At 35.4% G+C, this 23308-nt stretch overlaps 1 protein-coding gene across 1 annotated transcript in view; it reads left to right on the forward strand.

Moving 5' to 3' along the window:
* Positions 1 to 23308, forward strand: part of LOC117982478 (uncharacterized) — a 112664-nt gene that overhangs the window by 74320 nt on the left and 15036 nt on the right. Inside the window, 1 exon segment of the mRNA XM_069498652.1 lies at positions 4425 to 4599. Coding sequence (XP_069354753.1) covers positions 4425 to 4599 — 175 coding nt within the window.

Below are 23308 nucleotides of genomic sequence, written 5' to 3' on the forward strand. Positions count from 1 at the left end.
TTTTGGCAAATAAATCAGTAGCTAGATGAGAAAACGTTTTTCTTTTCCTAATTACATGTGGATATGTTATGAATGAAGAAATGATTAAACTACATTTAAATTAGTATACGTCGTCATCTGTGTTCATTGGTCTAAAGCTATTCTGTCCCACTTGATGCATGGACTCTGCATCTATCTGATAGGATTATCATTTTCATAATAATTCTCCTTAGAATATATAAAGGAGTGGTCCTTTATAAGTTGTGGTTATTTGTAGCTTTACAAATATTATGCTAGTTCTCTTGTGAAACAGTTTGTTAGTTAAAGTAATGAGACTCGGAACAAACAGTGGACGGTTTTCAAAACAAAATGGAGAACAAGCAGGCCGGTACTTGTGCGCTATTTTTGGGTCGGAAACAAATGTTATTATTCTAATGTGCTCATTCGGTGTCAGCCTTGAGAAACTATGGGAGAATCGGACAGGCGATTCTTTAGAAATTTATGCTTTAGTAACTCTCCACGACGTTGTCGGCGTGAATTTATTTTACTACTAGAAACAAAATTTAAATGCTTCGGTTGGTTACTCTTAGGGTCTTCGATATATTTTTCGCTGTAGTTTACCACCGTGTCTATTAAACAAGCTACCTCTGCGATTTTTTATCCAGTAAAAGTCAATTCAGCCGTCTCAGACTCAAACTCAAAATCTTAACTTTATTCAAAACATAGAGATTTTTAAATAATCTGAAATCCTCGAGATGCCCATAAATCTACATAATATATTATTATGTCTAAAAAGGTACCAAGACTTTGGCATTTGTGGATATATATTATTGTGGATTAAATGTACTCTGTGTTTCGTAATCGGCGAAAATAAACACACTAGATATATTGACTTTACGACATTTAGGTTATGGACTAAGAGCCAGCTGGTGTCAGACCTTCGTTATTTGATAAAAGCTGCACGTTTCTCTGAGTATTGTCCCCAACACATGGAGGATTGATCAGCGACTATGAAGGTTGGATCATGGGTGGCTTTGGCAGATAGATACCTGTTATCACGTCATGCATTGCCAGCCACTTAGTATCTTTCTATTTAAGATTTCTAATACTGTTCCGAAGAAAATATAAATAAATTACACTTTATATTTTGACGTAAGATTTTTTACACCTTTATTACCTGCTATCTCCCAAAGCTACAATGGTCCAACCTTCATAGTCACTAATCGTTTCTCCCTGTGTCAGGACAATATACGCTGAGAAACTTTTATGAAATAACGCAGGTATAGATAGCATAGCAGTATAGATAGCTCTCTCTATATAAGTGTTAACTTCTGTATTCTCGCAATGGTGCCAAGAATAGAACGTCAAATGAAGGGGGATTTTTCAAACTCGTAGATTGAATTTGTAAACACGTATTGGATTTAACTGGCACTTAACGCATGATATTTTTTGTTTACTTTTAATTAAGGCTAGCGCATGCCCTCATCTTCACCCTCTTAAACACAAGTCAAATCATAGATTTAAAACATGGGTCGAGCTGCGAGCAGTAGTGGGACCGATTTTGAAACAGTTAAAACTTTGAGTTAATAATTTAATAATTTTGAAGAATTAAATTTTCGTTTTTGTCCATCAATTATTTTTCTCAAATGCAGAAAAATATGCATACCTATGCACGTTCAAGTTTCTTCTCTTCTCGATTTATGTCTTTTTGTAGTTCCAACCCACCACAATGCACTTTGCCAATGTCAAGTAGCTTGAAGGAGTCACGTATGAGATTGGTCGGCAGAAAAGTGCCAATTTTTTTAATATTGTTCTTTAATAGAAAGCTTAATAATAGCGTAGGCTATGACTTTTGTCTACTCGTGTCATTTCTTTTTCATTCAAATTATTTCCAAGAAATGTTGATAACTCCAACTGAAACCAAATACGGTTTATTTGTTAGACATATTCTATTTGCGTTCTTCTTCCTTTTCTTGTACATCTCTATTCAGAAAATTATATTAACGATTTCATAATCAGTAGCTACGTAGTAATTTATTAAAAACTAGCTTATGCTCGCGACTTCGTCCGCGTGGACTACTCAAATTTCAAACCCCTATTTCAGCCCCTTAGGGGTTGAATTTTCAAGCATCCTTTCTTAGCGGATATCTACGTCGTTAATAGCTATCTGCATGCCAAATTTCAGCCTGATCCGTCCAGTAGTTTGAGCTGTGCGTTGATAGATCAGTCAGTCAGTCAGCCAGTCACCTTTTCCTTTTCTATCTCTAGATTGTTGGTCGCAGACCAGTACTGAGCTATATTAGATTTATTATACCACTAAACTTAAATTTATTCATTAAATTTGGGTTACGCGTAGATTTATATGATCGTAGGCGACACAATCGATAAAGTACATACAAAATTCATTGACCGGATCATTGTAATACTTTATCATGATTTTTTATAGCGCCCACACATCTCTAATGTTTCGTATTTTAATAGTGGAATTTTCCACTTGAACTATGTCATAGAGCAAACAGTTAATGTAACGGAATTTTCTTATCAATAAAAAAAATCAATTACTATTGTCTTAAATCTTTTTGCTAGGTTTGAAATATTTGTTTCAAAACGGTTTGGTATGTCTTGAATATCTGCGAATTCGTCCGCGTGAATTTAAAGGAGAACGGGCCCTCTTTTGAACGGGGGGGGCAAGCTCCTAAATAAATGGGCAATCTCCTTTATAAAAACCCAAGGAACCTTTTCAATTTTCCAGGGATAGCGAGTAACCTATGTCACTCTCGGTCTTTAACTATATCTATTCAATAAATCACGTTAGTCCATTTACTTCGATACGGCGTGATTACAGATCAACAAATTCAAACTTCGCATTGATATAGTAATATTAATCGGATTTTAATAATATACGCGTGTAAGGTGTGTGTAACAAAAATCGGATTCCCTAACCTTACAAAAATGGGACTAGAATGTTGAAGTTATTTTCAGTGTAGGTATAATAATTATTTTCTGCACTATATTTTTTTATGCTTCCATTGATGCAATTAATTTTTTTACCATATTTTGGAAAATAAATTATTTCATTATTATTTTTTGACTGTGATACTAGGTATGTAGTAAGCTTGTTTTTCTTTGTACCCGTATGTAAATATGTCCTGTACTATACTGTATATGAGTATGTATAATTAATTATGTCCTTCCCTCGATATTTGCTCTTCACTTCAAACTGGGCTCATTAATCATTCTGAGCTTGCAACGTCACTGCTAATGCTTTTAGCGTTTTCCACGTGATTGATAAAGTAATTAGGTACCATTGTTTGTCATGACTTTAGTTTATAAATTCTTAAATCTAAATATGTAAAAGGAAAACGTGACTAACTGACTGACTGACTGGTCTATCAACGCACAGCTCAAACTACTGGACGGATCGGGCTGAAATTTGGCATGCAGATAGCTATTATGAAGTAGACATCCGATAAGAAAGGATTTTTGAAAATTCAACCCCTAAGGGGGTAAAATAGGGGTTTGAAATTTGTGTAGTCCACGCGGACGAAGTCGCAAGCATAAGCTAGTCATTCAATAAAATGTATAAAGTGACCGGAGTCTTTTCTTTGCCGTATGTCTTTCGTCCTTTATCATTTTTCGTGTTTAGAAGAGTTTTTTTAAAAATTCAGATACAAGTAAGCCCTTGACTGCAATCACTGACTGAGTTTAATTAGACTGCACCATGTCTTTCCAGCAAAAGAGATCTAATTCAAACACAAACCTCTCAATCATTACCCGAAGATAATAGCATAAATTAGAAATAACAGCTTTTTGAACGGACTCGGTTTGTTAGCTTTATTTTGGATATAATGGGGCACCAAATTTTCGTAACACAAACTTAATTCAAGAATTCATTAAAACACTTGGTGGTTCCAAAGTTTAGATCCTACTAATATTATAAATGTGAAAGTGTGGATGTTTGGAAGTTTGGATGTTTGTTACTCAATCACGCGAAAAAGGCTGGACGGATTTGGATGAAATTTGGAATGGAGATAGATTATACCCTGGATTAACACATAGGCTACTTTTTATCCCGTAAAATCAAAGAGTTCCCGCGGGATTTTGAAACATGTAAATCCACGCGGATGAAGTCGTGGGCATCAGCTAGTACTTACATAAAATACGATATGTTATTGTAATACATAATTTCTGCAATCCTGTAAAGTTTCGTCAAACGTCTTAATCAACCCCGGAATTTGGTTACGTATTTATTTTCTTTTCCACTGAAGAATATGGAATATTGTGATATTCAAAGATGGCAAAACAAACACGAGATACAATGTTCTGGTAGCGCCATCTCTTATCATCGACTAGCACTAAGAGGATAATCATTATTTCAATGTTGTACAATGTTACTGGGTAGTGGCGTTAACAAGTATTTAACCAATGCATTTCTTCTTCTCCAGGACCTGTCATACAAGGACAAGCACTGGCATGAAGCCTGCTTCCTGTGCGCCAAATGCCGCGTGTCGCTGGTCGACAAGCAGTTCGGCTCCAAGCTGGAGAAGATCTACTGCGGCAACTGCTACGACGCGCAGTTCGCGAGCCGCTGCGATGGCTGCGGCGAGGTCTTTCGTGCGGGTGAGTACTATACCATGTACCTGACTAATGGGGATTTACAGGCAAAACTGAACTCAGAGGGCGCCACAAGAGATCCAAATTCAATGTCAAAATCACAGTTTGTTTGCTAGCTTTGCCGAGAATTATTGATATCTTTTTAATCCATTGAAAGTTTTCTACAAAAATTACTTTAATGTCACTCAGTGGAGCAACAATGTAGAACCACCCAATGTCAGATGAGCTCGGTGGCTATCATTTAGAAAACTTTCTCTCCACTAGTTAGTCTATTTGCTTGTTTATTTGTTTTATAAAAATTTAATTTTGTTATTATTATTAGTTAAAACAGATAGTAATTTATTTCACTCAATTCGCACTCCGTATAAATTTTTAAACGGCATTCCAAACTTTTATGTTAAAAGCTCAAAAGTCAAGGATTTTTACGGAAAAAAAGCAATACAACTTTCAGTGCAACCGTGCATTTAGTCATTGAATACGGCCTCGTCAAGATTCTTTGCTGCACATTCCTTTTATGTTCGACGGGAGCGAGCCTCGTTACATCATCCGACGTGGAAATATTAAACGAAGCTTTTAATTAGGAACCTTTTCAAGTTTTTAACATTCGCCCGTAAGCCGGCTCGAATTCAGCATTCGTGCACGGAATAAATTGGTATTTTTTTATTCTATAGTACACTATTAAACCAGGTTGTTTTAAACCCTGATTTAATGTGCAGAATAATTTATTCGACAAGTATACTAATTCTTACATTGAATTGCGTACCTACAATACGCATTGTATAAATGATTCATCGTCCTGACTGACTGATCTATGAACGCATAGCCAAAACCGCTGGTGGAGTTAAAAACTTAAAATTTTGACAGTAGGCCTAATATAATAACAATAGTGCTTGTGCTACGGCAGAATAAACAAAGGACAGTTATTGGACTGTAAATTAGATTTAGAAATTAATCGTAAGTAGAATTTTAAGCTAGAAAATATTACTTATTAGCCCATCGGCTAGATGGTAGTAGCAATAAAGCTGCCATTTTATAATGGTGCTTTATGGTAGGAAAAAAAAGTAGGCTTAATGACAACACTAAGAAAGGAGTTTAGGAAATTCCACCTAGTTGTGTCAATTTAGTTTATTAGCCTACGACAGAATTAACACCATTTTTTATTTATTTTTATTTGTACCAAAAACATTTACAGTAAAGAGAAAAAGAGAGTAAAAGTGGACAGGGAAGGACCCACCTCTATGAAATATCTCTACCTCTGTACCTTTCTCCTCTTATTTACTACTACAAAATGAGAAACATGACGCAAATACGCCCCGCAAAACCACATTTCTGCGCTTATTTCAACATAGTTACCTGACACTTCCATTAAACATTATTTACGAGTTAAACGATTACCATCCATATAAGGAGTGATTTTGCGATCATTGCTATGGTTGTAGTTTACTTGCCGTCGCGTCGGCAGGGCTTAGCAAACATATGCCTCTATCACTTGAGTCATGGACTCTGTGACACACAGACGGTAAAAATACTGAATCTAAATAATATTTAAAACGAAAAGCTGACTGACTAATTGACTGATATCTATCAACGCACAGCTCAAACTACTGGACGGATCGGGCTGAAATTTGGCATGCAGATAGCTTTTATAACGTAGACATTCGCTAAGAAAGGATTTTTGAAAATTCAACCCCTAAAATAAGTAAGGACTATATAAGTGCGATTAGACTCGCGCACCGAGGGTCTCGATTACAGAAGAAGTAAAACGGCAAGAATCACTTTTGTTAGTTTGTTTGCAGAGGTTTTTTAACATCAAAAAACTATGCTAGTTAAAGCGTTGGTTTTATTTTTCCTGTAAAATATTCATAAACCTCTATTGATTTGACCATAATTATTTCAAACTTCTCGATTAGTAAACTTGGGGGGGAAGGATCCTCTTTCACGCAAATTCGACATTTTGCATTAAGTCAAAAACTATAATGTATAAAAATAAATAAGAATCTGTTTTAGAATGTACAGGTAAAGCCCTTTCGTAATCGGTATAGTTATCTTAAAATTTCAAACCCACAATTTTTGCTGCTAATTTTTGCTTTTGCTTGAAATCTGCTAGTGATTTAATTAGTCCGTATGACGAAGTAGCGGTTTACTCACTGTCCCATATAAGGCCAGTGATATACCCTTGCTGCTTAAGGCGCTGTAAGGTGATTTGATAAAAAACCGGCCATTGCCAATGCCGCAGCCTCCGACCGCAAAGGGCTTTTGACTTTTAAATCGCGAATTATTCACTGCGAACAATTTGTAACGAGTTTCGCAATTCGTGGTCGATTTTTTAGCTGCTTCCGTATTTATTTTATGGCAAATAAAAAAGTGACCACCTACGATGTTTTCCATTTCATTCCAGAGACGAATGTAGCGGAATTTGCTCGAATTTATATAGAGATACTAGAGTGTGGATTTAGGTTTTTAAAATCCCGTAGGAATTCTTTAATTTTCCGGCATAAAAAGTTGTCTATGTCCTTCCCTGGGATGTAAGCTAACACTGTACCAAATTTCATCAAAATCGGTTAAACTGTTGGGCCGTGAAAAGCTAACATACAGACAGACAAAAAGACAGACAGACAGACAGACACACTTTCGCATTTATAATATTAGTATGGATATGGATATAGGGATGGTGCCAACTGCCAAATAATCAGTTATTTTTTAGCAAACGTCAAAACACAAAATATTTAGTATGGTATACATAGAATAGTACAAACAAAGGAAAATTAATTGAGCACTACCCCCGAAAGCAATAAATCTCAGCGGAACGATCAATTACACGGAAGCGCGAGATTCCAATGATGCCCTACTAATGCTCGCATGGTTTCCACTGATTGGAATAAATTGAATTAAGATCGACCAATCCCTCATCTAACTTTTTTTTCGTGAAAGCCCGAGCCTATAGAATAGAATAGATTTTTATTCAAGTAAACTTTTACAAGTGCTTTTGAATCGTCAACTAGTTTAATTTACCACTGGTTCGGAATGCCGTTCCTATCGAGAAGAACCAGCAAGAAACTCTGTGGTTGCTCTTTTCAAGAGATCAATTTACGATATTATTATACCATACTGTAGGTACAAGCAATTGCAGCCCTTTGCATTGCTGGAGCGAGTCATCATCAAGTTCATCCAAGCTTTCTTATCATTTATATAGTTTTCGATTGTATAATATGCTTTTTTTAAGAGCATCCTTTTAATAGATTTTTAAACTAGTGTAAAGGCAAGTCATAAATTGTTTGTGGAATTTAATTATAAAATACTAGCTTATGCTCGCGACATCGTCCGCGTGGACTACAAAATTTCAAACCCCTATTTCACCCCCTTAGGAGTTGAATTTTCAAAAATCCTTTCTTAGCGGATGTCTACGTCATAATAGCTATCTGCATGCCAAATTTCAGCCCGAACCGTCCAGTAGTTTGAGCTGCGCGTTGATAGATCAGTCAGTCAGTCAGTCAGTCAGTCACCTTTTCCTTTTATATATATAGATTACATTAATTCCCACTTTCGCGAGGCGGAGCGTAGGAGTTGCAAGCTTATTACGGTTCCTAGTTAGTCTGTCGTCGTGGAAATCACCGATTTTTTTGTAGCTGAGAATGTTATGTCGAACAATAATTTTATTATTGTAAATGTTTTGAGAAGCTACTGTAAGAATACCTATTTCCTTTAATTTCTCACGTAGGGAATCGCGCGGTTTTAGATAGAGATTAGTATGTAATTACTAATCTCTGCTGTATAACATAAAAATCGTGGCAGTAAAAATATATAAAACATTGTAATGATCACATTGTATGCAATACCTCCATCAAAGGACCCTACACCAGCAGACGCCTGACGTGCCTAATCATAACCGACGGCTCTACACGATATAGCAGACGAGACTCGAGAGGAAAAAACTACACGACACGTACTTACTGGTTTGTCACGAGCTAATCATTTATTATTATAAAAAACCGGCCAAGTGCTAGTCAGGCTCGCGCAATGAGGGTTCCTTACTACAGTCGTATTTTTTCGACATTTTGCACGATAATTCAAAAACTATGATGCATAAAAATAAATAAAAATCTGTTTTAGAATGTACAGGTGAAGACCTTTCATATTGATATAGTCACTCACCTTGAAAGTTGAAAATACTAATTATTAGTTTATGACCACAATTTAATTTTTTTTGTGTGATCTAACCCTAAATTCACGGTTTTCAGATTTTTCCCCAAATGTCAGCTATAATATCTACCTACCTGCCAAATTTCATGATTCTAGGTCAACGGGAAGTACCCTGTAGGTTTCTTGACAGACAGACAGACAGACAGACAGACGGACAGACAGATAGACAGACAGACAGACAGACAGACAACAAAGTGATCCTATAAGGGTTCCGTCTTTCCTTTTGAGGTACGGAACCCTAAAAAAAGATTTCATTTATTTTGTTTTACTATGTCCTTACATGTATATTATAAAATATCTGATGCCTGTGTGGATTTAGGTCTGAGTCTCTATTTAGTACTGAGATAGCTTGGATGCCTTGCTTTTTATTCCGGAAAATCAAAGAGATTCCACGGAATTGAAAAAAGAACTAAATCGACGTGAACAAATGAGCGGGCATATTGTGCACTAAAATTTAGAGTCTTTAAATGTGAAAGTCATGTTCCGTTCCTTTTTTAGCATTAGTTAAAAGAAAAGGATGCAGACACTCCAAATTTAGTTTAGAGAGAGACTAGAGAATCGGGGCCATTATCTAATTTTGTTATTTATGTTATAATGGTTTAGTTTGTAAGGTGTTTGTTGTATATCGGATGTCGACATCCTACAACCTAATTTATTATGAAAGGTTACACTTAAGGTCTCAGAATCTTCTGCTGGTACAATACGGGACAAACCTTGGATATTTCTACCCAATGGTATTTTGTCACGTAATATAGGTGTGTACTAATAAATTCGTATGTAAATAGGTTTCCTATGTTACTAGGTATTATTTAGTGTAGTACTACATGATGCCTGAGATTTCGTCTGCGTAGATTTATGTTTTACTAGCTTATGCTCGTGACATCGTCCGCGTGGACTATACAAATTTCAAACCCCTATTTGACTCCCCTTAGGAGTTGAATTTTCGAAAATCCTTACTGAAAATCTACGTCATAATAACTATCTTCATGCCAAATTTCAGCCCGATCCGTCCAGTAGTTTTAGCGGTGCGTTGATAGATCAGTCACTCCGTCAGTCACCTTTTCCTTTTATATATTTAGATAAAAACGCTATGATCCTCTCTAATTTTCCCAAATAAAAAAGGTGGCCTATATCCATCTGTGTATATATCCGTTTCATAGACATATCCGTAACCACAGTTTTAGGAAAAATACTTTCTGTATTCTCATGCCATGACCAGTTGTAACCACCCGTATCTCCTAGCTGTACCTACAAACTGATACAAGTTTCAATATCTAGATATAGTTAGATTGATTTATTCCAATACCTAGACTGCAAAATGGAAAGTTAGTCTACCAAATGACGAAAGTTCGACGAGATCAAGAAACCCGTTTCGCACTATATCGCTAAATAGATATGTTAGTTCTGATCTGCTTTTCTGATTACATACTTACGAGCAGTCTATGTTTATCTATTGCGAAGTGAAAGAGTCAATATTTTTATTTCTCTACCTAACACATTATTCAATCACTAATGAAACTTAAATGTTGTATAAGAGTACTTTCACGCTTATAATGACGCTCAAAATACGTTTAAAACTCTAATTAGATTCTTACTATGAGTGTAATGTAAAAGTAGGTACCTACTGAAGTAGTTTGTTTAATTTTGTGCTTAAAATATAGATGGTACTTAAATGAGATTGATATTAAATAGAATTAACGTAAGCTATGCACGCCATAGCGTGCAAAAAACGTTTCTTACTAGAAAATATAACAATACGTAATAACCAGAAAACTATGGCGAAACGTATACGTAATCGCTGTCGATTAGATTATACCTACTTTGACTAGAAGTAATAAGTTAAAAACCCAGGTTTGGTTATTATTATTATAATTTTAAAAAAATGAATTTTTAAATAAACTTTGTACGTATTCCTCGAATATTTTATTTTACATAAGAAATAATATCTTCCTATGACGAGGGACAATATGTTTTAAAAGGAAAAAACTTCTTAAATTAAAGATTGTGATATATTTTTTTCTTTGGATTTAATATGTGATTAATTTTAATAATTAGTTACCTATTATTAAAATTAATCACATATTAAATCCAAAAAATATAAATAATATCTACGTATTATAAGTTTTGAATAAATAAAGGCTTTTTATAAAAACGTCGCAAAATATTTATCTTTATTTGCCTACACTTATTCATTAGTTATAGTTCACTCTAAAAATCTATGTTTAAATCAATATTTGTCACTCACTAAGTAGTTAAACTCCTAATTGATTGACTCGTTGACTCATCAGTGTAGGTGGATTATGTTGTACATAAATTACAAGATTTATATATATACGAAGAGTCATCTACTACCGAATACCGGACCTCACAGATGGTGTGTAACCTTGAAAAAAGACCACAATAAAGTTTACAGAACTACAATAGAGTTTTAACTATAAATAAAATCAAAGAATATAAAACATCTATAGAAGGTAATAATAATAATAATATATCGATAGTGGATATACATTATACAAAACATAATATGTATAATGTATGATTATAGGTAGGTCTACTCGTATACGTACCTACCTGTAATCCTATATTAACATAATATTTAATTGATTCTGTCGGTGTATACCTACTTATGAAAATACAAATAAAATCGAAAATCTTAGAATGCAACGTAAGCACCACAAAGTTGTGGGTAAAGTAGGTCTAAGTCATATTAAATTAAAAAGAATCATAGAATAAAAAAAAATATTGGAGTGAAACCGAACTTAATCAGTTTAAGTGCCTATAACTTATGAGATGTCTTGTTAAATATAAAAATTTACAGAACCAATGAATAGTACGTAAATAAAGATGTACTAGCAATTTATAAAGTTGACTTTAATAAAAAAGTGAAAATGTTATCACGTTTTTTACACTAAAAAATATCAGCGACCGAATGAAATATGGCCGCATAAATCATTCAGTATTCGTTCAGGATTGTAAACGACACAGAACAGATTAAATATTCCGATTAAATTGAATATACGATGGTGAATGAATATTCATAAAGCGATTCGCATTTTTATTTGACTTTTATATTGTTACAACCATTATGTTAGAAAACTTATGTTCAGAAAATTCTGAACTGGCAGAAGTTTTCTTTTTCAACAAATTGCTGTCGTGAACTCGAACCTATCATGACAATAATAGAAATGTGGTTTTACAGACAATGTAATTTCATGTCTTTGATTGCTTATATGTAGAGTATAACATTTGCTAGATATATTTCAATGTAGTTTACACCATAGTACCTAATCAGTTTACAATAACACAACTTTTATCGGTAATCGAATGTAGCTCATTTAAAGAAAATAGAAAGTATTTTTATCCAACTTCCAAAAGCTTCTCAAGCTCTCGCATCGGCCATTTCATAACATATCAAAAGTGTAAATAAATTATTTTTCTATTTTGACTTACAAATTACTTGACGAATATTTAACCTCGGTTAAACACTACATTTCTAGAATATATTGCACTGTGTTAGTAGGTACAGATAATGTTATCTATCTCATAAAACACACTTTAGCAAAGTTGCAAGGCAAAACGTGGGCACCGGGCGAGCAGTCGCGACCTTTGCAACAAATAGACATCGCGTCAACGTAACTTGCTTTATGGCGAATGACATTTCATCTCAAGAGCATCAGCGTCGTTAATTTAACGTTTGATTGCTGATAACTTGTACTGACACCTCGGTATTAATCAGCCAACGCTGATTATTGTTTATTATAGTAATATATTACTTATAATCTTTGCCCTGTGCCACTTAATTTTACATTATTCCATTGCAAGACACGATAAATTTCCAATACCAGAATAATAGAGTTATGAATTTGAAAAATACTTTATTGTAAACCATGAATAAGTGATCTATGCTAGTCAACCAAGTATCTTCTTCTTCTTCTTCATCTGCTTTATTCCTCGCCACGTGGGGTCGGCACGACGTGTCTTTTTCTTCCACTTACTTCTGACAATGTCATACATTATCTACCCCTTTTACACACATATCCTCTTTAACACAATCTATCCACCTTTTCTTTGGTCTTCCTCTCCTGTATCATTTTACTAGACTTTTGTGTATATCGAGTTTCTTATCTTCCACTCAGTCATCAAGAACAATACCCGTAATGGATGTAAAATGTTGAAAATTAAGGTCAACTATGAACTTTCTTGTCGGTTCTTCACAACCGTAAATTAATGACATCAGTCTATAACTTCCTCATCTCTTAAAAGAATCCGAAACGTTTTATCGTACTCGATCAATTAAGTTCAATCTACAGCCTACACATACGCCTGTAGATTGTGGCCTGTATGTAAGCCCGTGCCGTCAGTCAGTACCGAACTGTATGCCGAGAAGCCTACACCACGCGCTTGTGAAAAAAAACATAGTTTCCCGCGCAATTTTGTTTAAAAAAAAACAAAGTTTTGTTACATCTCCTTTACTTTTTTATAAATGTTTTACATAAAAATCTAAATTCGTCTTTAAACGTCGTACTTTAAAAAAATACAACTTTATTTTCCGCGTAAAGTTTAAAGAATAAACGACACATTAGTTTTAGCGAAAGTTTTCTAAATTTGTTTTTTTTAAACTAAGTATTAAAAAAAAGTTTTCGGCCATGTCGGCGGATGTGCTAAGTGACGATTTCAAGTCCCGTCTGCACTTGAAAACGAAAACAGTAGGGCAGGAAAGAATACGGAGGGCGAGGGAAAATAATGAGGATGTCGCCATATTGTCGTGTTTTTGCCGATGCTACAGCTGAGAGGGAGAACAAAAAGTTCTGTTGTGCTATGAAGGACCAGTGTTTACTCGGCGACTCCAGGAAAACTATTGCAGGTTATTATTTTCGTAATTTTAAATATCGAAGTTCTTACTATTCTGAGGTTTTTTCTGTTTATATAGACCACCCAAACAACTAGACAATGGTCTTTTCTTTCAGTATTCAATGTTCGGTGGTTTCTCTAATTACACTGAATCATTTTATGCTATTGATAACAATTAGCTGTATGTTTTCGTTTGTTGATACCCCACTTGATATAGTTATCTTACTTAGAAAATTGAAAATACTAATTATTAGTTCATGACCACAATTTAATTTTTTTTTGTGTGATGTACCTAAGCCTAAATTCATGGTTTTCATATTTTTCCCCAAATGTCAGCTATAAGATCTACCTACCTGCCAAATTTCATGATTCTAGGTCAACGGGAAGTACCCTGTAGGTTTCTTGACAGACAGACGGACAGACAGACAGACAGACAGGCAACAAAGTGATCCTATAAGGGTTCCGTTTTTCCTTTTGAGGCACGGAACCCTAAAAAGTAATAAAACTTTAATCAACACCAATCCAAAGCTCTTTAATTTGGGCCGCATTATTAATTCATTCACTCGTAATTGAATGAAGTCGTCTCCTTTCATTCAATTAGTGCCGGCATTCGTTCGAATGCCGTAATTTAATTTCATTCATTAGAAAATGATAACAAGTAAAAATAGAGCTATCGATAGAGTAAGCCATTCAATAATATAGAATGTACGTACAAAACGAACTACCAATTTCTATAAAATATGGAATGTCTAGGATTTGAGCCACGGATTAGATCAGACTGTTCAAATTCAGAATACACTAAAAACTCTATGTTTAAGAAACATTTTCTACTGTTTGTACAATGAGGTACCGATCAAATTTAACCAAAATTAAAATAATTTAGGAAAGTTATTCTGTTTAACTCTCAAACTCAAACTTTAACATTAAAAAAAATAGTTTCTTAATTTTCTTTGTGTTAATTTTGGAACTCTCGCGTGGTTAAAATTTAAGTAATTAAACCAAAAAATTTCGACTCACTTTTCATCCTGAAATTCTTTTTTACAAATTTTAGTAGATACTACGCCCTGTGTAAAACTTGGTGAACTGTACTAAATTCTAACGTTCCAATTCATAGTTATTTTTTAAAATGACAGACGGACTGGACGAATCTATAATGGTTCGTTGTTTATTATGAATTCTATAAATAAAAACCGGCCAAGTGCGAGTCAGGCTCGCGCAATGAGGGTTCCGTATTACAGTCGTATTTTTTCGACATTTTGCACGATAATTCAAAAACTATCATGCATAAAAATAAATGAAAATCTGTTTTAGAATGTACAGGTGAAGACCTTTCATATGATACCCCACTTGATATAGTCACACACATCGAAAGCTGAAAATACTAATTATTAGTTCATGACCACAATTTAAATTTTTTTTTGTGTGATCTAACCATTCACGGTTTTCAGAAATACATAGTTCTCGTACTAACTTAATCTCGTATTAAAACACTAAACTCGTATTTAAAACGAAAACTCTTCGTGGATACGTAGGTCGTAGGTAGGTATGTTTTGAAAAACATGTGGGTTTGACCACTCAGACTCTGAAGGCTTGATAGTTGATACGTCCATTTGTATAATATCTACCAACGTATGTCCATATACTTAGCAAACATTGAGCCCATGCTAATTAGTAAACTGTTGCGACCTTCGCCTCGATTGTGCACTGTAAATATCAAACCTTTTAAAACCATTTAATACCAATGACGAAAAAGAAACTTCAGTGTAAAGGGTAGTAAGTCAAAAAACATAGAGATAAGTTATATCCAGAACTCAGTGGAACAAACTGATTACAGCTGGGCGATTAAAGTAAAATGACCGCATCGCAAAATAATTATCCTGGATTTTTTTGCGATGGTTATGTCATTATTTTGAAGTTGTGATAACCTAGTGGTTAGGACGTCGGCCTCTTGATCGGGATTCAATCCCGGGCACGCACCTCTAACTTTTCGGAGTTGTGTGCGTTTTAAGTACCTAATTAATATCACTTGCTTTAATGGTGAAGGAAAACATCATGACGAAACCATGCCTCTCGAGTTCTCCATAATGTTCTCTAAGGTGTGTGAAGTCTGACAATCCGCACTTGGCCAGCGCGGTAGACTCTGGCCAAAAACCCTTCTTACTCTGCTCTGTAGTGAGCGGGCGACGGGTTGATCATGATGATGATGATGTCACTGTCCAGGCTATGGTCCAGGTGTTTAACTATATTCATGCAAAAAATCACGTCAATTCGTTGCACCCCTCGCGCCTCTCTACCCGCCTTTTCCACTCCTTTTGAAACTTTTTCAGAAAGTACGTTAAATTGCAGGTGGAACTTATCCAATCCATTTTTTGGGTTATTTGGTTGCTGCCGTATCTATTCTAATTACGGTTTAAATTACTTATCAAAAACAAAAGTTGTTAACGAACTGCACTCTAACAATTGATAAAAAATCGCCCTATTAAGTTCCCCTCTTCGAAGAAACTATTAAGGACTCTGAATAATTATAAGTCACATTAGGAGTCGTTATTTTCTTCCGCCGCATTAGGTTTTACTGCAAGCGTCGCGTGGAAAAAAATTCTTAGAAAAATTCACTGGACACAAGATTGATGGAGTAGAAATTATGTTTATTATCATATTTACCATTTAGACGTGATATATTTCTTTAAGAAATAGATTTTCAAACTTAAAAGAATAATGAAATACCATTTCGTAACATACTTACTTATTTGATTACCTATATCCGTTGCAAAATGCAATGCGACTCAGGCTTCACCTATTGTTGTGTTGTATACATTGCTAGTACTATGTCAGAAACCTTGACGCAAGTGTCGGCAACAACTGTACAAAATTCCAACTCAATGAGTTTTTTTTTTAATAATAGATATAGCGAGCAAACGAGCAGGCGGGTCACCTGATGTTAAGTGATTACCGCCGCCCATGAACATTTGCAGCACCAGAGGAGCCGCCGATGCGTTGCCGGCCTTTTAGGAATTTGTTGGTCCGCCCCTTGAATAACCGCATGTTATAATCTAGTGGGAACACCGCCGATGGGAGTTGGAATTGATGGATTAGCGATGTGCTAACGTATATGTACCTAACTACACACAAAGTTAAATTTTTGTTATTATATTATGTAAAATACCCCTAACCACAGTTTTAACCCGCCAATCGACATGCATTACAATGCCGCTCTCAATGATTCTTTGCAATTTTTTAAACGACTCTTACTTATTGATATACGTTGATGTACTGTCAGTTACCTCCACGCAAATGCCATTGCCCATTACCAATTCTTCAGTTTCAATTCTATCAGAAGAACGCATAGAAGTCTAATTTTAAAAAAGTTTATACGAATAAAAAAGATTTTCATTTTCATTTTCATTTTTCAATTCCAAACATTATTTCTTATATTATTTAAGATGACAAACATTATGTTAATGGTAATGTTTATGGGTCCATTGTTTCCTTCTATGGCATTTAATCAATTGTAAATAAGAGCCGTAGAAAAACATAGAATAGCGAAAACAATAGCTAAACATAATATTAAGCTTGATGGTGTAGAAATTATGTAAATAATTTGTCCCTATTTGGTTTGTTTTGGAAACGCAAAATAAGTACATTCTTATAACTTTGCTTATTATCATCATCATCATCTCAACACATCGCCGGTCCACTACTGACACCTGGTCTACTCTCATAATGAGAAGCGTAATTGCCCTGGCCAAGTGCCGATTAGCACGACGAATGGTCCAGGCAGAAGGCAAACAAGGCCTGTCCCCATTCCTGATGATTAGCACATTTCAGTACCGGGAAGGACGGCCACTGAAGGGAGGAGGTTTTTGTCCGTAGGTCGCTGAGAGAATCTAAGGCTGAGATATATAGAGCGCACTTTGACTTTGCAGACTTAAAATTGAGTTAAAACGAGACAGATTTATGTGAGAGATTTAGCTCTATCTCGTTTTAACTCTGTCTTAAGTCTGAGCTAAGTTCAGTGCGCTCTATAGATCTCACCCTAAGCGAAGACGGGTATGCCAATTGACATCCATGAGGATTTCCTCCTACCCAAGATTAGCAGACTTCACACACCTTTGAGTTTAGCACCTGAGGCATATAGGTTTCTTCACGATGTTTTAAGCAATTACTTAAATATCTGTAGCTTTAACGGTGAAGAAAAACATCGTGAGGAAACCTGCATACTTGAGGGTTCGTCATCTGAAAGGTGTGTGAAGTTTATGTTTTCATCATTAAGTATTCCTTAATATTAAAACATTATATCAATGTTATTTTAAGATATAAATTACGTCAACGAGACAATATTACCTCCACTTGTGCAATTATTGATCCATCCATTTTAATTAAAACGCTTAATTACATCGAAGGTTGTGGCTCATTAATTATAGGTATTACTTCTTGTTAATTAATAAATCATAAAGTTCGTCTGACGGAATTTCGGCTGCGGCGGCCAATCCTAGAGAAGGCTAGTCAACTATGCAGATACTTAGTACTCAAGTGTGAGTGCTGCTCCGACACGCACTCTCCATTCCCTCACTCTCATAATTCGATATGGTGGTCAACTCCGGCCCCCTAATAACTTTTATCGTCTCGACTTGGGACTCAAAGCAGTCCTGTGTTCGAGTCCCGGAGATATCGGATCCCGGAGTAAGGACTTTTAAAAAGGCAGTACCCTATAGATTTCTTGACAGACACGACAAACAGACAGACATACAAATAACGAAGTGATCCTATAAGGGTTCCTTTTTTCTGTTGAGGTACGGAACTCTAAAAACTAAACTTTTTAACTTTTAAGTCGATCGGGAGCCTCCTCCTGTTTGTAGTCGACAACAACACATATTCGCGTTCAGATTGAATCAACAATCAACATACAGAACTAATCACAAAACCATTCCATACCAAGCCATTTCGCAGCCATGAAAATGGCCATAACTCAGAAACGCCAACCAATAAAAGTTGGCTGTGTAGTAAGTCAATAATATTATATCTATCGCGTGATACCTATAGCTGCCTATAGTACGCGACAGGTCGAGATGGCAATCGAGGTGGGTCACCCCGTAAACCCGCACAACCCCCGCGCTAACTCTACTCGGTGCGGGATAGCGCAGGTGACGTGAGAGTGTGCGGGGTGTCCCAATGCCTTATTCCCCGATAGCCATCTCGACCTGTCGCGTACTATACCTATAATCTGTTGTGTGTGGGTTCGGTTGGTTATTTCATATTTTCTAGGTAGCGAAAACTTTGCTTTGTTGTGAAAAATATGGGTAATTTAAACTTAAGTAATATCGTCCGTCTAATCTAATATTCACCGATTCTTGTAAGATCTTGTTGTCTGCCACGCTGGTCCAGCACAGATTGCCACACATTTGAGAACCTTATGGAGAGCTCTCTGGCATGCAGGTTTCCTCAAGATGTTTTCCTTCACCGTTAAAGTAAGTGATATTTAATTGCTTAAAACGCACATAACTCCGAAAAGTCAAAGGTGCGTACCCGGGATCGAACCTCCGATCTCTTAATCACTAGGTAATTAATTAAACTAGAGGTAGATAGAGATATAGTCCGTACAAAATTATTCCTCACGCGCCATTTTAACTGTATGGATCAACTGTCATGTCAAAAGTACGGTTCGCCTTTGAAATAAGGATCGTACTTTTGACATGAAATTTGACAGAAAGTTAAAATGGCGCATGAGGAGTTAAATTTTAGGCGTTATAGATATTATGTACAAAAATAAAAACGTCAGTTCGAAACTAGTCGGGCTAACGTCGACTAAATGCGTGAGTACCTGGGCGCGTTTGGAACCCTCGTAGCTTTAGTTTTAAGTTTGCGTAATAATTATCACCACTATAATCTATATCTTAGAAATCCAACATCTGACCATCAAAAAGAGTAATTTATTACCTATTTTAAATAAATCATTTGACTTTGACTTTGACTTTGACTATAGCCGTTGAGAGGTATTATAAAAATAAAAACGCTTGCGTCGATTGTTGTATTTATTCAAAATCGACCTAGCAAGTCTAAAACTACAGGTATTTCGCCAGGGTCCGAGGCATGGTCTTGAACTGGGCATTTAAAACAATTATTATTATTTTACGCACAATTTTACGATTGACTTTGACCCAGTATGCTTACCTTTGCAGCGACATAAAATGTGCCAAATATAAGGGCCAAGCCGAAATTATGGAGAAACAATTATAGCTCAATCGTTAATTCTTAAACAAGGTTTACTTCTATCTATTACCATTTGCCGTGATAGCCTAGAGGTTAAGACGTTCGCCTGCTATTTGGGAGGTGAGGATTCGATCCCGGGCACGCACCTCTAACTTTTCAGAGTTTTTATACTTTTTGGTGTTATATTTTCTTTGGAAATCAGAAATGGATTGGGTATCAGAAATCTGTAGGTATTATTAATATTTTTCTATTATTATTATTAATTTACTATTGACTGAAAGGCATTGTTGTAAATAGAAATAATACAATAAATTCAGCAAATCGCTCTTAAAGTTTAAAAGTTTAAGGGTGTCTGGTAGGGGTTTGCCACTATACTAAGTGTCTGGCAATGCATGACGTGATTTCTAATACTATTCCAAAGAAAATATAAAAAAATTAGACTTTATACTTTTACGCGAGATTTTTTACACCTCTATTACCTGTTACCTCCCAAACATCCAAATAAGCGTTCCTCCCACTGTTGTGGACTATACGCAGAGAAACTTTCAGCTTTTATAAAATAACGAAGTTCTGGCACGCGCTGGTTCTAGTCCATTTTCTAATTAGATCAATAAAAGACGTGATTTCATATTTATAAACAATCTATCACAATCCACTGCAAAAAGTAATTAATTAGAGTGACGTCACCCGGCTTCCTTAACTCGATATCCATACTCCATTTGGCTTATCAAGGTCGTCGGTTGAATGGACAGCGAGACGTATGCGTCTCATATATGGCTAGTGGTTACATACGAGACGGGAACATATGGCGGGCGGTTCACCTCAACCTTCGCAGTTTTGTCGTATTTACTTGGATGTAGCTTGCAACCCTTGGTTGTTTAATATGGATGTGAGACGTTTCCTGGTCCATTTAAATATGCTTAGGAGGTGGGACTTTAAAAACTTGAGCAATCTTTAAATAAATATCTAAATCTAAATATATAAAAGGATTGACTGACTGATCTATCAACGCACAGTTCAAACTGCTGGACGGATCGGGCTGAAATTTGGCATGCAGATAGCTATTATAACGTAGGCATCCGCTAAGAAAGGATTTTTGAAAATGCAACCCCTAAGGGGGTGAAATAGGGGTTTGAAGGGGTCGCCAGCTTAAGCTAGTGTAATTATAAGAGTGTAACGACCTCTGAAATGTTTTGATAGTTTCGTATTTGATATTTCTGAAAAAGATAAAAGTTCAGTGTCTATCTACTTAACAAATAATTAAGTAGGTATGTAATACATATTTGAAAAGTCTGTAGAATAATAATTATAACGGATGAGGGTTCCGCCAACAAAATTCATTAAAATAAAATAAAAACCTACACAAGACCCCCAAAACACAAACAAAACAATCTCTTCTGTTGGTTTTTGTCGGGTTTTCTTATTTCAAGAACTTTGAATGTACTAGTAATGCAATATTAGTTTTTCTATCGATTTTAAATAAACAAACTTTCTAAGACTTTTATTAATAAAGCTCACATTATTTTCTCATCACTGAGTTTTTGTTGACATTGGTACTGATTCTGGCGCAACTAAAATTTAGACCTAGGTATTCATATCTTTTTCTTACCAATATAACAAAAAAAGGACAGACAAACCCAATTTAATTTATAGAGCTGTCAAACCTCGTGACTTTTATAAACAGACTTCAAAAAAGGAGGAGGTTCTCAATTCGTCGGAATCTTTTTTTTTTAAATTTGTAGCATGCTCAAAAATTTAGAGCTTTTAATAAATTCATGTTCCGTCCTTTTTAGCAATATTAAAAAGAACAAGATGCAGATACGTACCTACTCTAAATTTAGTTCAGAGAAAAATATGAGAATCGACGCCATTGTCAAATAGATTATAGGGAAATCGTACTTATAGGACTAGATATTTATACCAGCAGTTTCACACCGCGCTTAGTTGTACGGCCGAGCTTTCTCCTAATCCACCTACTTACGAGTAAGCTCGCCAGTCGCCAGCCAAGCGGTCCTGTAATAGCTTGTTATCGCATGCCATGCCAATGATAAGTTTATTTTACAACTTTAAAGTCAGGTTTACGACTCTCAAGTCTGATAAACTAACTGTTAGAAAGGAGAAACGAAAACTTTCCCTTAAACTTAAAATATGTACTATTTATTGAAGCCTCCTTGGCGCAGTGGTAATTGCTGTTGTCTTATTAGTGAGAGATCCCGGGTTCGATTCCTGGCAGGAGTTTGGAATTTTATAATTTCTAAATTTCTGGTCTAGTCTGGTGGGAAGCTTCGGCCGTGGCTAGTTAGCACCCTACCGGCAAAGCCGTGCCGCCAAGCGATTTAGCGTTCTGGTACTATGCCATGTAGAAACCAGAGGGGTCTAATAAAACCTGCCATACCCCTTCCAGGTTTGCCCGCTTCCATCTTAGACTGCATCATCACTTACCGCCAGATGGGATTGCAGTCAAGGGCTAACTTGTATCTGAATAAATAAATATCTATTGATTCTATATAGTTATAGGTACTTAACGAAAGCTCTAAAAGCTCTAAATCGTTAAGTCATCTCTAACTTTACTCATGTAGATAAAGAGGCAATGGGGCCGATTCTCTTGTACACACTCTCTAAACTAAACTAAATTAACAGGTCTAAATCTAGTGCTATCCTTTTCCACAAGCAACATTATGAAAAAGATAGCAATAGATTTAGACGTGCAATTTTAGTTTAGTTTAGAGATTGTGTACAATGGAATTTAGCCACAATGTTTTCGTAGCTCATCCAAAAATGTACTACATAATGCCCGCGACTTGGTACGCGAGGATGTATACAGACCAGATACCTATACCGCTCTATACCTAACACCTTGCAAAATGTTTCTGCTAAATAAATAATTTTAATTTGTACTTAATTCAATGGAATGTTGTAACAGAAAAAGCAAAAATTTGGTGTAAAATAAATCATTTCGAGGTATTTTTACGGTAAAATTTAAATGCATTCAAAATTCGTCTCAGTCTCAAGAAAAACAATGCATAACGAATGCAAATACCTTACAAACGTGTTATCAGATTTTTCCATTCCAATACATTCACGACTTAATTACGTCGCTAAAATTACATTTTTACGTTCAACGCTCAGACGGAATTTATAATTACCTACTGAATTTTATTAGCAAAATAAAAATTACGTAAATAAAACGTTTATTTTTTATTACTACACATCAAAACTTGTTTAAAAACTATTCAGATTAGGAGAAATCTTTAATGGTTTGGTATGAATTCTTTAATAAAATATACAATGTGATTTTGATAATGAAATTAAATATACGTCAAGTTTTGATAAATCTTCTCGTGATAATTAAAGGCAATTTTCGAGGGACGCTAACAAAAGTTTAACAAACTTTTTTCTTAAATGTTCTATGTATGTATGTGAAAGAAGAAAATCCTTAAAATGTTATATATGCGAA

This window comes from Maniola hyperantus, chromosome 5 (genome assembly GCF_902806685.2).
Source record: "Maniola hyperantus chromosome 5, iAphHyp1.2, whole genome shotgun sequence".
Classification (NCBI taxonomy): Eukaryota; Metazoa; Arthropoda; class Insecta; order Lepidoptera; family Nymphalidae; genus Maniola; species Maniola hyperantus.